Genomic DNA, 16,898 nt, shown 5'->3' with positions numbered 1-16,898 from the left:
TAAACCTCCACTATAATCAGCATGTTATGCAAACATTCACTGCCTCTGACAAAGGAAGAGGAAAGACGCACTGCCGGATGATGATTAGCATTATGATAATGTATAGAGTGGGGAGACATGGTGTCTCATCTTCTAACACCTCACAGGGTGGAGGGTTGAGATCCTCTTGTGTTTCAGCTCACCTACTTTCTGCCTCGGGTTAGACTGGAATGAAACAGCTCAAGGCTCTGCAGAGTTCTCAGGACAAAATACAGCTCCAAACCTGGAGCATAGGCTCTGCCATGTAGCACATACACCCTCCCACACACATACACTCTGTGGCTGCTCTTTGTTTACTTTAGGAAATATGAGCCCGGTAATGTGGTGACGTAGCCCCACCGGGTGCCTTCTGGTTAATCCCCTCGGACTATTATCTTTAGAAGTGTATTCAGTTTACAACGTACGACATAAATGAACTAGGACTGTCAAAGTTAACGCAAATTTGTTTTAATGACACTAATTTCTTTAATGCATTAACTCAACTTGCGATTTTTAGGTTGTAGCGTGCTCAGAGAGAGAAGATACTGGCATCATATGAACCTAGAAAACCTGAGGAATCAATTGGTACCAAACATGTCATACTTGTCGCCAAGGAGGCTAAATAACGCTATGTAGTTACACTAAATTTTGGTGAGGAAAAACTGTCATGGCCATTTTCAAAGGGGTCCCTTGACCTCTGACCTCAAGATATGTGAATGAAAATGGGTTCTATGGGTACCTACGAGTCTCCCCTTTACAGACATGCCCACTTTATGATAATCACATGCAGTTTGGGGCGAGTCATAGTCAAGTCAGCACACTGACACACTGACAGCTGTTGTTGCCTGTTGGGCTTGAGTTTGCCATGTTATGATTCAGCCCAGTCGCACAGCAGTTCGTGAAATAGTCACGAAATGTAATGTATTGATTTGTGTACATAGACATGAATTTCACATTTATTTGGGTGTGTCAAAAAACACAGGACTTTCACCCAGACGACTGGTGTTCGATCCTGTGTCAAAGTTGATTTATTTGACACATTTGGCACTTCCAGAGTTATTTTAACCCAAACCAAACTCTTTTCCTAATCCTAAATAGTTTTGTTGCCGAAGTCTAACCAAGTCGATCTTTTCCTAATCCTAACTAAGTAGATTTATTTGGAAAAGACAGGAGCGGAAATTGACACGTGCCTCACGTGTTGTTGAAAGTCGTGCTGAGCGTCACAGGGGAAAAAAGAGAAACTTTGTACACGAATCAAATAGATTCAACTTCGTGACTATTTCATGAACTGCCATGAGACTCTGTTGTATGATTTGAGCATATTTTTTATGCTAAATGCAGTACCAGTGAGGGTCTCTGGACCATATTTGTCATTGTTTTGTGTTGCTAATTGATTTCCAATAATAAATATATACATACATTTGCATAAAGCAAGCATATTTGTCCACTCCCATGTTGATAAGAGTATTAAATACTTGACAAATCTCCCTTTAAAGGCACTATTTGTAAGATTCAGAAATGCTTGTTAACAGCGACACCTGTGGCCATTAAGTCAACGAAAGTCAGCGTCGGGCTCGCGCTTGTGCTCGCTCTAAATAGACATGAACGAGCATCACTCAAAACAGTGAGGCAAAACACGTCAGCTAAAACCACAATATCACTCTATATTTCAGCTGCTTGGCAGTAATGTTAGCTGACCAGACGAAGGTCTCTCCATGAATCACTGCTGATCCTAGTGTTGGCTTTTCCTGCTCAGCCTTCCGCCGCGGTGGGAGGAAACAGGGGAGACACCGGCACCCTGGTTAGAGACAATAACGTTTCTCGCTGCGAAGCCCCGTCACTTCACAAGACACGGAAAACCTCTGTTGGTCTTGTCTGAACAGCGTAGCCACACGCGAGCAGCACGCATGGGACACCAACCCGGGTGATTTATACATGTAAGAAGTTACAAACTGTCCCTTTAATGTACATTTTGCACAAAAAATTCACATCATCATATTTTTGTAAAATATGATTAATCGCGATTAACTATTTTAATCAACTGAAAGCCCTAGAATAAACATGAAAATTATTCTAAATTAGATGCGCACTTTCTTTTGTCAGACTAGTCAGAGAATTAAAGGTGGAAGTGATGCAATGTTTTCATGCACCTGTGTCCGCTCCCCCTCCTCACACACACACACACACACACACACACACACACACGAGCCATTGGGTGGAGCAGCAGCGGCGTCGCGTGCTGCGGAATACACATTCAGTAGGTAGTTAACGGAGCGCGCGGTTCGGTTTGTGCAGATGCAGGAGGAGGAGGAACATGATGGCGAACGTGCGGCGGTGGCGGTGCGCCTCGTGAGGATACCGGAGTAGAGGTGGCAGGCGGCAGCTCGAGGAGGACCGACGGGAGAAGAGAAGAAGGAGCCTCCACCATGCAGGAGGACTCGGAGCCCGCAGAGGACGGCTTGCTCGCGGGTTTGCGGTGGAACCGGAGCGCTCGGGACCAGGCGCAGCTCAAACACAAGATCCGGGACCTACCGGGGCTCCTGAAGCACGGGCTGCACCTGCGGAAGAAGAGCGTGAGTGTTTTCAAACAAACCCGACCTCTGACTGACTCACTGTCCGTCCTTCAGCCCTTCCGTGTTTAATGTCTGATGAACTGACGGTTGGTGTCTTTTCATACCTGTGTGTGTGTGTCTGTTTGGCGCGAGGCTGTTTCATAACCGCGTCACGACTCAGGTGTTTTCATTTTGTTACAGGCGTTACTGTCGCAGAGGTAGTGTGTGTGTGTGTGTGTGTGTGGTTGTGTGTGCTACATCCATAATAATCGCAGTTGGACACCATACCTTCACACTCTGGTAGTCAAGGCAACACTACCACCCCCAACACACACACACCTACATACATACATAAGCCTACACATTAAGAAGTACACATTGTTGTATATTTTGTTTATTTATTTTGCACAATTTAAGACTATACTACATAACAAAAAAATAAATAAATGAATAATATACAGTGCAGGAAGAGTGCAAAAAACCCACTTAGAGACAAGACTAATATAAAGAAGTAATATGACTACATAATAGTAATAACAAACAATTAGGACAAGATATATTTAATAACAACAATAACAATACAGTAAATATATAAAAAAAAGACAAGCGTGTGTGTATGTGTGTGGTTGTGTGTGTGTCCATAATAATCGCTGTTGGACACCATACCTGCACACTCTGGTAGTCAAGGCAACACTACCCCTCCCTCCCCCCTCCCCCCCACACACACACACACCTACATACATAGGCCTATACACTAAGAAGTACACATTGTTGTATATTTTGTTTATTTATTTTGCACAATTTAAGACTATACAACATAACAAAAATACATAAATAAATGAATAATATACAGTGCAGGAAGAGTGCAAAAAACCCACTGGGCTTATCTGAAGCCTCCACCTATAAAGACAAGATTAATATAATAATAATAATAATAATAATAATTGTATTTGTAGAGCACTTTTCAAGCCCAAAGCACAAAGTGCTTTCCAAGGAAATTCCCATCATATACAACAGAATACAATGGAACATAAATAATTAAATAAAAAACAATAGAGAGACTTAAAATAAGATTCTTCCTCACCTGAATTCAGTGCATTTTCCCTTTGCCAATCTACTCTCTGTTATGTAAGGAATAATGTACAGCGAGCCGGTCATTGTTGTGAGATAAACCCAGACAGGGCAATAACCCAGACATTATCCCGCTTATTACACGGCTACTTACTTAAGAAATCAATATTTGGACACAAAATTGGTCCGCCAGAGTCCGACATCAGAACTGCGCCCTTAGCAACGGTCTGTTATTCATAGCAACTGTCTGTTTCTAAAGAAATAACAGAATGCAGAACAAGTACTCAACAAAGCCGTGCAATAAACAACAATAATATATAGTATATTACTTTTCTAATCTGGACTGCAGCCACAACATTCAGTAAAGTTTTTCACTGGCTGCCACTGCAGGGTGTGCGCTAATGATGCACGCTAGTGATGCACGCTAGTGATGTGCGCTAGTGATGCTCGGGTCGACCCACAACCCACAGGTCGGTCGGATTGGTTCGGGTGAGCTTACTAGAAGATATCGTGGGTTTGTGCTGGCGGGTCAAAAGTGACAAAGCAGCGTTCCGAGTAAGTTATTAATAACTTACAGAAACATTGTGTGCAATAATACACATCCTCTACCTCCTCTCTCTCTCAAGCACACGGTGCAGTGGCGGCACCTTATTTCAACACGCTCCGTGCCGCCACCATGTAATGTGCTGTCAATAGGTTGTGGTCATTTCACGTATTTCTGTGAGATCACGTTTAGGAAGCGCTTGCTTTGATATGCATCAGTTTTCTTTGAGCGGACACGCATTTTGAACGTCAATATCGCAGTCGATCATGTTCATTTAATTGTAGGAAGCCAAAATGGTGATGGTGATTAATATTGGATTAATTGTGCAGCCCTAGTCTCCACATCTCTTTTATGACAATTAGCGTACTTGTATTGTTTTGTTTATAAAATGATAAAACCGTGAAAATGGCATCCCAAGTTCTGAAAGCTCAAGGTGATGATAACCTACCTTCAGATGCCTTGTTTTTTTTCCCAACCAACCATCCACAACTCAAAGATATTCAGTTTGTTATGATATAAAACACAGAAAGGCAACAAATCCTCACATTTGGGTTAACAATAATGTTCCAGATTCATTTTCTGTTGATCGACTAATTAGCGATATTAATTGTTTCAGCTCTATTCTGTAGTAAATAAACTCCCAGTCCAAATGGGGCAAATTTGTTAATCAATCACCAACAATTCTAGTCTAGTAAGCAGTAAATGTGTGTGACTCAAACACACCTGACAAGCCAAATAGCTGCTCACAGTGTCAGCTCCGCTCATCTTCATCATCGTCGCCGGTGGCAGCCAGGAGAAAATGTGTCCTTGATTGCCTCTGTGGGAATCAGGGACAGCGTGCCAACGCTTCCAGTCCCACTGGTGCCAAATGTGCTAAAGATATGCAACAATTGTGCTGTAAAGCCACTCTGGGCCGAGGAGATGAACAGTTTGTCATGTTGCATCTTGTTATTTAAAGTGATGTTCCTGTTACCTGTATGATTAATGCGATTAAATTCTCTTGGCGTGGTAATAAATCAACCATACAGTAGGTAATCCTATAACGAAGTGCAGAACAGAATATGCACATATGAAATCAAAATAATAGTCCAGACAAAAACATTATAATGAAACTATAAAGAATGGCTGAATGAATGGATTACTTTACTATTGACTATTACAGATGTGTCAAAATTATGAAGCTACACCAATCAGCTGGATCATCGCACTCAAAATAGCAGACTATGTTTCAAGTAGGGCTGTCAATCAATTAAATATTCAATCGCAAATTAATCACAAATTTGTATCTTTTCAAAATGTATCTTAAAGGAAGATTTGTCAAGTATTTAATACTCTTATCAACATGGGAGTGGAAAAATATGCTTGCTTTATGCAAATGTATGTATATATTTATTACTGGAACTCAATTAACAACACAAAACTATGACAAATATTGTCCAGAAACCCTCACAGGTACTGCATTTAGCATAAAAAATATGCTCAAATCATAACATGGCAAACTCAAGTCCAACAGGCAACAACAGCTGAACCCATTTTCATTCACATATCTTGAGGTCAGAGGTCAAGGGACCCCTTCGAAAATGGCCATGGCAGTTATTCCTCGTCAAAATTTAGCATAAATTTCATGCGTTATTTAACCTCCTTTTTTTCTAGTTTCATGTGATGCCAGTATCTTCACTCTAGCTTTAAAAGTAAGCCTGTTACAACCTAAACATGGCAAATTGCGTTGAAGAAATTAGTGGAATTAAAACAAATTTGCGTTAACACGTTATTATCGCGTTAACTTTGACAGCCCTAGTTTCAATCATTTAACTCTGACATGTACCGTATCATCTTTGTGTTTTTGTTCACTGCCTGAGCTGAAGAGAAGGAGAGAGGGGAATACTGAGTAGATGTAGTTGAGTTTTCCTTCTCCTGTCTTCATTTAACTTAATGTGAATGTGTGGGTGAGTGTGATGAGGCGTGGGTAAGTGGTGTAAAGGTATGGCTGTTCTGTGCAGACTGGTTCTCTCCAGACATTGGCAGTTGGCTATGCTTCACCTGGCACACACACACTCAAACAGACTCTTGTTTTTATTATGCATATATAAATTCTCCTAAAAGATGAGAGAAGAACTATAATGGATTGTTTTTGCACTACAATGGCATTCAGAATTGGACAAAGAAAATAGTGACATGGTCTCAAATCACAGCATCTGTTCCAGAGGTGTACACCTGCACACCTTTTTTTGTTGCAAATGCAGAATCGTCAGCTATTGTTTGTTTTTGTTCGAATATTCGGAGCCTGTAAAAGTGCAAAACATCTGACATAAGCAGGTTTTGACATTGCCTCATGTGCTTCTTTGATGTCCACTGACAGCTTATGAAGTGAATTGAAACTGTTGTGTTGCACAGAGCCATCTGTCGCTTTTGGTCCCAGCCTGCAGCAGCAGCCTCACCTTTGAAAATCTTCCATTATTCTCTGTTGTGACTTGCTCTGGTAATCATCCCTTATTGGCTACGATTTGACGGGAGCAGAGAAATTTGGAACCGACTTTTCAACTTTCAGTACACAATTCCCAGGGTGCTCTGTCTGTGCAGTAGCCACGCTGTAGAAGTTTACACCAGGTGAAACTTGGCTAGTTGTCTTTCCTCTTCCTCCAAAGAGTTGACCACAGATCAGTCAGGTGTCTGATTTTAAAGCCACTTAATGGTCAGCCAAAGTCACTTACCAATACATGTGTGTGGGGGACTTTACGTCAGAGTAGGGCCTAATCCCAATGTCCACACTCACGGACTTTAAGGTGCGTTCCCGCAAAGTCTCTGAGGGTTTAGGGCTGTCCCATTGTCGAATCGTCAAGTGCTTGAGGGCTCTCTCGCAGACATTTTGAGCCCTTTATGCACACTTGCCGCAAGTCTGCATTTCAGACTTTGCCTGATGGAATTACCCACAATTCATAGCTTTGTGACGTCAAACACAGGGTTACCAGAAGATGCGTGGAGGCGTTAAAAAAAGGTAAACAAAGAGGACCTAGTTTATTCACCATTTCTTTTAATTTTGCTTAATGATACTGTTTTGACAAAAATGAGCACCGGTAAATTGACTATTTGACAATTACCTCTTGTCTCGTAAGGCAAGAGCCGGGAAGACATTTAAATCAGGCAGTAAAAAAACATAAAATGAAAACCCACAATTGGACATAACATGTTTTGGCATTGTCAACATAATGTGATATGTTGCTGCAAAGTGCTGTCCAATTTGTATTTCTATCATTTCAAGCCCTTGCAGCCTCTCACATTCAAGCATTTCCTTGTCAGGGTTCAGGGCTTAAGGCCTTAGGGAGGCATTGGGATTGGGCCTAAAACATACTCGTAGGATTCTACTGGAGGAAATGTAGAAGAGCAAATCAAAAGCTCAGGCTGCTATTGCTTTAGCGGGGCTGGAAACACAGATGCTGACAGGTCATACTCAAGCCCCAAGTCAGTTTTCTGCAACCAGTTTTAACTGTGGACTGTTAGTCTTGGTTGGATTTAGTTGCTGACAGTGGAAGAACCAGTGTGCACGCCAGCATGTGATGTGAAACTTTCTTCACTGATAACGCTGCCAACAGTAATCAGAAAACAGCCGACTAGTAAGTCAAGGCTTCCTTGAAGAGATACCCTTTTTCCACCAAGATTAGCGCATATATCCAGATTATTTAAACGTGGGAAAACCTGCTAAAATATGCGATAGACTCCTTTCCCATTGCTGGTAGACAAGTATGCATTTCTGTTTTACATGTCACATTTAGAGCTGCAACGATTAGTTGGGAACTATTGAATTAAATGCCAACTATTTTGATAAGCAATTAATCGGTTTGAGAAACTTTTTAAGAAAAATCTTTACTCCTCTCTCCTCTACAAGATATTTGAGGACGTCATCTTGGGCTTTAGGAAACACTGATCCACATTCCTCACCATTTTCTGACATTTTATAGACCAAACAACTGATTGATTCATCAAGAAAATAATCGACAGATTAATTGGCAATGAAAATAATCATTAGTTGCAGCCCTAGTCACATTCAACGTCACAAACACGCAGGAAAACAGGGTTAGCAAACGGTTACTTCTTTTTTTATATCTGTTACTTCAGTCTCTCTTTCAAACTCGGTGGCGACTAATTTGGAACGACGTTCAACCGCTGCTTGGATGGAATTTGTGGCTGAGATGACAAAGAGTCTGTCATAGTCGTCATAGCAATGGCGCCAGAAAAGGGGTGAAAATTAGCGTGTCCACATGTTTCCATTACTGCCGATCGGAGCTAGCTCGTTTGTCCCGGAAATGAATGCCGATTGTACAGTAACATTTCCCACTGAAGACAGATGTTAGTCTTTTTTTGTCTAGTGGTAAAGCTGCTGTAGAGAAGGTGGAAATATGCAGAAGCATATTTTTCACGAAACAATCTTATTATAACACAGTCAAATCATGGTGCACCCCCAGTTTAATCATGACATTTTTGTTTGGGGTTGCAGGTTCTTCGTCTTTCCTGGTCTCTTTATTAAATTTATGGTTGACTACACACTGGAAATTGTATTGCTGCCCCCAGATGATACCAGATTTTTCACTTTCAAATGGGACATTTGGATGTTTATTATAAAACAAATGCACTCAATGTGACCATTAGTTGTGAAGTCAAAGTTTCTTGAATAAAATGCAAACTGAAACATGGATTAACAATACGTTGACACACAAATACTGTATACAGATTTACTGTGTGCTGCTCAAAACGTATCATTTCGGCTGTAAAATGAGATTATTCCAGTCATAATGTAAGCTAGCAGACTTTATGAACACTGTGTTGGAGGATAGTTGATGATACTCCTCAGAAGATTATCTCATTTCTACATTATATATGCAGCAAAACAGTGGCTTGTGATGTGTTTTTTATGCCTGCCAGCAATATTTCACGTCCATAACTGCATTATACATTGAGATAAGAAAGATGAAAGGGCAAGTGAGGGGTGGAGAGAGGCTCAACACACATTCACACCCACATACTGTATAAATTTACGCACACTATCACTAGAACCACTGTATTTGACTGAAGGGGCAAGTATGCTAATACTACTTCCAAACTTTATTAACAACTTAAATAAAGTTAGGAAATCACTTTACTGAGATGAAAGAAAATATGCACAATAATGAAAGTGTATGCGCAGAATTAGCAAATTCTCATAAATATAGGAATGACAACAAAGGAACAAAGAAAAATTATTTAGCTGTTTTTCAAACGTTTTAGGGATTTAAAATAAGGTGAATGAGTTTGATTTCTACTTTTGTGTATAAATATGATATTAGTAAACATTGTAAGCTTGAGTTTATGGTCTCAATCGCTAGTTTCAAGTCTTCTTCAACACAGCATGATGTTGATCATTCAACATCGTGATCATTTCGTAAATTATGGTCCCATTTAGAGTAAAATAGACCATAAAACGGGATGCTTTAGGATGTGGCTACCTTGTGATTGACAGGTTGCTACAACAGCGTTGTCTGGTCTGGGAGTTGTCCGTTTTTTCGTCTTACAACTTTAACCCTTTCACAGTGTGTTTTCAGTTCATGAAAGTTAATTATAAAATGTTTTGGTCGCCTGAAAACGTCTTCAGCGTTTGGTTGTGCTTAGCTCCACCCTCTCGTGTCACTTCTGGTTGCAAAAAGAACCAAGATGGCGACGGCCAAAATGCCGAACTTGAGGCTTCAAAATGGCAGTTCACAAACCAATGGGTGACCTCACGGTGACTACTTCCAATTCTTATATGCTCTGGTCTCATGGTGTCAAAATATTGTCGTTTGGAGATGCAAGTGCTAGCTAGTAATCTGCAGATTACTTTCTCGATTAATGAAATGATAGTTTGATCTTTAAAATGACAGGACATAGTGAAAAATGCTCATCAACATTTTCTAAAAAACAATTTGACATTAAAATAGTTTGTTCAACAACCTCAAGATATTCAGCTTTCTAACCAGTAAATATTCACAGTTGAGAAGTTGAAACTATACTGATTGATTTTCTGTTGATTGATAACTCCTGAAATTAGTCATCACAAGTGTACTATAGATCACTGAAGTGTTGGCAAGCCGAAGGTCATATATGCTAGCAGCTAGGCGTGGGCTGTCAGGTGGGTTTCTTAACAGCTTTAATCTGAGTGTGTTTGTCCATTGAGCTTTAGCTGCTTTGATGTCTCCATTTTGACTTCCCTGTATGACAAATCTGTCCAGGAGTCGACAGCAGATTAGTGTGAATGTGTGTGTGAGGGCGCTTGCAAGCATACCGCGCTACAGCTCTTCACTGTGCTCAGCAATCTAATCTGAGTAATCCATTTCTTGCAGATAATGACCTCGCTCTCTGCTGCTCTCTCTCTACACACTTTGAAGTCATCACACAGATAAGCATGTCAGCATGTGCTCTCTCTTTATAGCTCTCATTCCTCCTCATTCGTCTTCTCTTCTGTCACTCTCTTTCGGCCTCCGGTGTACCGACAGCAGCAGTATACCCTGTCTGTGATGGAGGAGTGTTGTGAGAAAACGGAGGCACAGACAAAGAGGCTCACAGGAACATGGCCAGCAGACATTTCTCTCGTCGTGTGATACAGTATGAATGAAACTCCTCCGGTGCTGCTGGTGTGTCTTGAGAGAGTGTTAGTGAGAAGAGATGATGGTGGAGAAACAAAGACCTCTCGAGAGAGATCTGTGTTCACCAGACCGGGAGACAAAGAGATGGAGAGATAAGATAGAGCGGCCAAGACAAAAGAGAGAAAGAAGGAGCAAGACAGAGATAGCGAGAGTCAGAAACAATTTATTTAGTCTGTGTGCTTGGCTGGCTGGTGTGCTCTACTTAACCCCCAGTCCAAACACTGCATGTCGTCACACACAAAAACGCAGAAAAAAAGCTCTAGTCTTTCCTTACTGATATCTCGTAGGGCGTCCCCCCCGAGCTGGCGTTTTTCACAGCCAAAAACTAAGCTCTTATGAAAATGTTCTCCAGTGTGGATAAACTTTATACTCCAGCCTTGCGTTTTATTGTGAATGGGAAAAAGTGCTTTTGGACCACAGACTGTATATATACGTATATATATATATAGATGGACGACACCTCTTCACTTCTCCAACTGTACAAAAGTGAAGCCAAAATGCCCCGGATACGGGAGCTGTCATCTTGAAATTTTGACGTAATTTGGAGCCAGCGTAGTAGTGATCGGGGGTCTGGAGCCGCGGTATCGTGGTCCCACCCACTCGTCTGCCCGAGCAATCAAGAGCTGAGCACGGCCCCAGCTTTTTAGCGTGAGACACCTAGCTGCTACGTTAGCACCGCGGTAGCTGTTCAGCTAGAAAGACACAACAACTAATCCTAATATCTCTATAACTACATTTATGATCAAATTGACACGTTCTATTACACAGACTCGTGACAGTTATGGAAAGTTAAACTAACGTTTCCTCTCTCGTACAATTCCCGAGGCTCCGGCTGCGACTACTTCACTCAGAGCAGCTGTCAATCACAGCTGTCAATCATGACGTCTCACCCCCTTTTTATAGCATCAAATAACTCATTAAAAACCAAACTTATCAGAAAGAAAAAAATTAAACACTTGAACATACATCAGCATGATAAGAACTACCTAAAATGACAGAAACTATCTTTGGGAAAAATGTATTTGATGTGTACTTTGACTTTTCAATTTTGCTCATGTCCCATCCACTAACATGGAGGAGGCGAGATTTATGACCTATACTGCAGCCGGCCACCAGGGGGCGATCAAGATGTTTTGGCTTCACTTTTGGGGAGCTGTCATGTCTTCCATCTTTATATAGCCTACAGTATATGTTTTGGATTTAGTTACCTTTGGACAGAGCCAGGCTAGCTATTTCCCCTTGTTTCCAGTCTTTATGCTAAGCTAAACTAACTGGCTGCTTGCTGTAGCATTATATTTAATCCACACATATGAAAGTGAAATCGATCTCCTCCTCTAACTCTCTGCAAGAAAGCAAATATTCCTTTGATGAAGAGTACTGTAAGCTGTGATATAGTCACTTGCTTCGAATAAGGTGTGTGTGCAAGTGTGTATCCTCGCTTGCTTGTGTGTGTGACATCCCAGACACTATCATCGCTCTAATGAGGATCACACACACTGCTCTACAGCTCTCTAATCATCTATTTCATTTTCTTGCATCTCAAAGCCACAGACGTACATTTCTCTCCCTCTCTGTCTTTGTCTGACTCACTTCTTCTCTCTTTCACGATTACAATTAAAACGTTCTCTCCGTCTCTCACCGCCTCGTCTCTCCTGCTCCATCTGTCATGCTCATATCCCCCGTCATATATTCATAGGCTGTTGTGATTTGTTCAGCCTTCCTCTCTTCTTTCTCCTCTTGCGTGCTAACTCATTTATATTTCCTCATCTGCATCCGTCTTCCACAGTTGCTTAGGTGCTTTTCATTTGTTCCATCATTTGATCTCTCTGTATATCTCCCTATTCGTCATGAGGAGAAGGGCAGCAGCGATTTCTAGCACAGGCTCAGTTTCTTGTGAGGGTTTCCAGAGAGAATCAAACCCACGACTCTATCAGTGATCCCACTTCACTGAATGAGCTCACAGACCAGTTGCACTGCTATTGCAGGAGCTTCTGATCTGTCTGCCTTTAATGAACGCTGGCAACGTGATCCTCATCCTAATACACTTTTGTATTTTTATCAGCGTAACCATGGTATTTTCAAAGCAGATGCCAGTATCTGAAATTTTCTCACACCGTGTCCACTGATAATAATGCTGTATTGTTCCAAGACTGTGTACAAATTCAAATGCTAAATTAGAAAATGTATTTCCTGCAGAAAATGTGTGTGAATGCTGATAGCTGAAATTAATTGCAAAGCATTGCTGAAATGCAGCAACAACAGCAGCTGCACTGATAGTAGTAGTAGCAGTAGTAGTAGTAGTAGAAGCACCAGTAGTAGCAACAGTAGCAGCAGCAGTAATTTAATAGTAGTAGGCTAGTAGAAGTAGCTGCAACAGCAGCAGCTGCACCGGTAGTAGTAGTAGTAGTAGTAGTAGTAGTAGTAGCAACAGTAGCAGCAGCAGTAATAGTAGCAAGCTACTAGTAGTAGTAGTAGTAGCAACAGCAGCAGCTGCACCAGTAGTAGTAGTAGTAGTAGTAGTAGCAACAGTAGCAGCAGCAGTAGTAGTAGCAAGCTAGTAGTAGTAGTTGCAACAGCAGCAGCTGCACCAGTAGTAGTCGTAGTAGCAACAATAGCAACAGTAGTAGTAGTAGTATGAGCTGCAATATCAGCAGCTGCACCATTATTATTATTATTATTATTATTATTATTATTATTATTAGTAGTAGTAGTAGTAGTAGTAGCAACAGTAGCAGCAACAGTAGTAGTAGTAGGCTAGTAGTAGCAGCAGTAGTAGCAACAGCAGCAGTAGTAGTGGGATAGTAGTAGTAGGAGCAGTAGTAGTAGTAGTAGGCTAGTAGCAGCAGCAGCAGTAGTAGAAGCAGCAGCAGTAGTAGTGGGATAGTAGTAGGGTTAGCAGCAGAAGTAGTTCTTAAAGAGCTGAATATTTAGATTTTTGAATGACTTCTGTAGCTGAAAGTATGCAGAAGTAGTTAGAGTCCACAAAACGTACGGAAGAAATTGTTTTTAAAAACATTTGGATCTCAATAGTATTCACACAATAAAGGCTCAGTTAAAATCTACAAAATATTTGTACTTCATTGTTATTTTTGAAATCAGAGCCTTGGCTTTGTTTTCTTGCTGAAAAACAAGCCTTCCCCCAATTCAGCGTTCTCTTGAAGACAGCAGCAACTTTTTTCTCCAGGATTATTATTTTGCTGCATTTGTTTTATCCTCTATCTTCAAAGCGTTCCTAGGCCTGCTGCAGAAAAGCATGCCCTCCACATGACCGCTAACCATGGCCAAACATTTAGTACCAAAAAGATTGATTTTCGTCTCATCAGACCATAGAAACTTCTCCGCCTTGTTTTGCAGGTGTATGCTTAGTATCTCAGCCACTTTCTCACTGCCCATTTTTCATGGACACTCAGTTATTGAGGATGGCTGTACCACTTTTTTTTCCATTCCTCCTGTTCAGTGCCTTGAAAAATCTCTGGTATCCTTTTCAGTAGGCCTTTCACAGATTTGTTTGGAATATGCGAAGATAGGAGCATACATTTTGACATGTCACAGTAGAAAAAACACAGGTGTAAATAACAAAATGAATGATGGCTGAATTCCATTTAGCTGCCTCAGTTTCATGGTCCTGCTATTGTGCGTTCTGCCCTCGCTGTCACATTGTCATGACTCACTAGGACACTTGAATATAACAGAGCCATTGTTAATGGTATTAGTAACACCTCTGCCTTTTCTATTACTCACAAGTGAAAATGTCTGCTGTGAAAAAGACCTTTTTTCCTCTGCCGTGCTTATGTAATTTTAGCCAAGTATTTGACTAGCCAGCTATTGGAAACTGCAGATACAGACTGGTGTATTTAAGCTGAAATCACTTGTCACGCCTTGATTACACAAAAGTGATCTCCATTCAATCAGTGATAACTTGGGCGTGTCGGTGTAAAGGCGGTAAATGTTAATGCAAACAGTCATTCTGTGCTTTTTAGTAGAGATTGTTCACTTTGACATGTTGATCAGTGTAATAAACCACAGTGATTCAGTGTTGTAAAGCAATAAAACATGAAAACTGTAAAGGTTTCGCTGCGTTGGTTGGAAGGTAACAGATTAGGCTTTTTAGACATGTATCTTTAAGTACTGTAATTAAATGTTTTTTTTATAAAATGGTTATTAAATATTGACCATATATTGGCAATAAAAACAATACAGGTGTTTCTTTTAAGCTGGTACAATGTAATTACTTTATAATAATATAATGTGTGATTCAATATTATGTCCCAGTACAGGACACTTCATTAACAGATTCCTAAAAACTGTTAATTGTAAATAGTGAAAACCTTCATAATCAATGCCGTCATTTCATTATTTTTATATTTGAGTTGAATGATATTTGAGTGTCTCACAAAACTATGGAGCACAGAACGTGCCAAATAATAAATAGATACATAAATGACTCAATAAATAAATACATGAATAAATATAACATTAAATGTACCAAAATAATATTAAAAATAATGCAGGCATTATTTCTGTTTTAATTGGCTTCTTTATTTATTTACCTTTGTATTAATCCCCCCATCTATCTACTCTTCTATTTCATTTTCCCTTTTATTATTTATATATTTATTTTAGATTTTGGCAGGTTACATCTTCCACATACATGTTATGAACCATTATCTTCAAGAATCATTATCGGAGTTTGAAAATGGGGCTTTGAAACATTTGAAGCAAGCTTTTAATTCAGCAGCAGAGCAACCAAGACGACGAGGTGTTACTACATTGCATCACAACGTATTACCGCTGCAGTTAAACTCAAAAACAGATGTCTGCATGTTGTGCTGTTTCCGCTCTATTTGATCCAACACTTACTATCATTTTTAATCTGTTTTATGACCAGTGTGTCAGCAGTACGGTGTCGACACCGTCATCCAGCTCCTCTGGCGGCGGCGCCATAATAATCCATAAAGATTAAGAGTTTATTTCCTGATAGGGGAAGTAGAGGTAGAGTGATAACGCCCAGGGCTGAGGCTGCAACATGATGGCGTGATGGTAGAAGAGATTTGTTATGCTGTCACTGTTATATTGTGACAGTTGGACAGACAATTGCATTTTATTGTTGAGGAATTGAAGTGATAAATGTGTTTTTATTACTTTTTACTTTTGTCCTGGTTTTGTATTGATGAGTGCTTTAAGTGAATGTGTGTCACCATTTAGGTCAGATAATAATCAAACACTTTGAATGGCCATGTTCTTTAATTTTGGCAAAATGTATTACAGTTATGTGTGAATGTATGAGTAATGCTGTTGGTTTAAACAAAACCTGACTAATGGTTAAACTGGTCTTTCTCATCTCAGAGTCTTGTTTGTTCACTGCATTTACTGTGTGTGTGTGTGTGTCATTGTGTGTTGGCTCTGACGGCGTGTGTGTGTTTATTGTGTTTCAACAGCAATCACCTGACACTATCCCTGGACCGAGCACTGGACCTACAGTACACAAGGTAAGGAAACACACACACACACACAGGTGATGTCATCCCTTTAGTTTTGCTGTGACGCGAAAGTGTGTTTGTTTAGCCTCAATACAGGTGACATCAGTGCTGATATTACCTGGGGCTTTTTTCAAGCTAGTTTCACCAACTACACACACACACACACACACACACACACACACACACTGAGGGGAAGTCTTAATTTGTCATGCATCATCACTCTGATACAGTTTCGCAAATATATGGTACTGCACTCTGAAAAGGCCTTAGGGCTTAAATATCTCACTTGAGTATATTTCTCTTTGAACATTGAAAACATTAGTTTAAGAAATAAAAAAGTTTTTAAAAAATAAATGAGAAATCAACATCTGAATTTTGGATGCTGCTTATTTATGTGCACTGTTGTGCCAAAAAATCTTTGTGTCTGCTTGGATGTTTGTCCCTCAGCACTGTTGTATTTTTCTAACTGTCATATTTCAGTAGATTCTCTTTTATATCTTGCCTCAAAGGAAATGACTATATTCTAACATTGACGTGGTACCCAAAGCAGTATGACACTGGTAAAAACAAGTTGCCCATGAGC

General features: G+C 40.4%; 1 protein-coding gene across 1 annotated transcript in view; it reads left to right on the top strand.

The window, feature by feature from the left end:
* The first annotated feature begins 2,200 nt into the window (after positions 1-2,200).
* The window catches only part of rapgef5a (Rap guanine nucleotide exchange factor (GEF) 5a), a 62,032-nt gene continuing 47,334 nt past the window's right edge, over positions 2,201-16,898 (top strand). The window contains exons 1-2 of the mRNA XM_037794572.1: positions 2,201-2,591; positions 16,274-16,324. Of these exons, the coding sequence (XP_037650500.1) occupies positions 2,445-2,591; positions 16,274-16,324 (198 nt within the window). The 5' untranslated portion in view covers positions 2,201-2,444. The remainder of the gene's footprint in view (positions 2,592-16,273; positions 16,325-16,898) is intronic.

This window comes from Sebastes umbrosus, chromosome 15 (genome assembly GCF_015220745.1).
Source record: "Sebastes umbrosus isolate fSebUmb1 chromosome 15, fSebUmb1.pri, whole genome shotgun sequence".
NCBI lineage: Eukaryota > Metazoa > Chordata > Actinopteri > Perciformes > Sebastidae > Sebastes > Sebastes umbrosus.
This window is presented reverse-complemented; position numbering and strand designations above follow the sequence as displayed.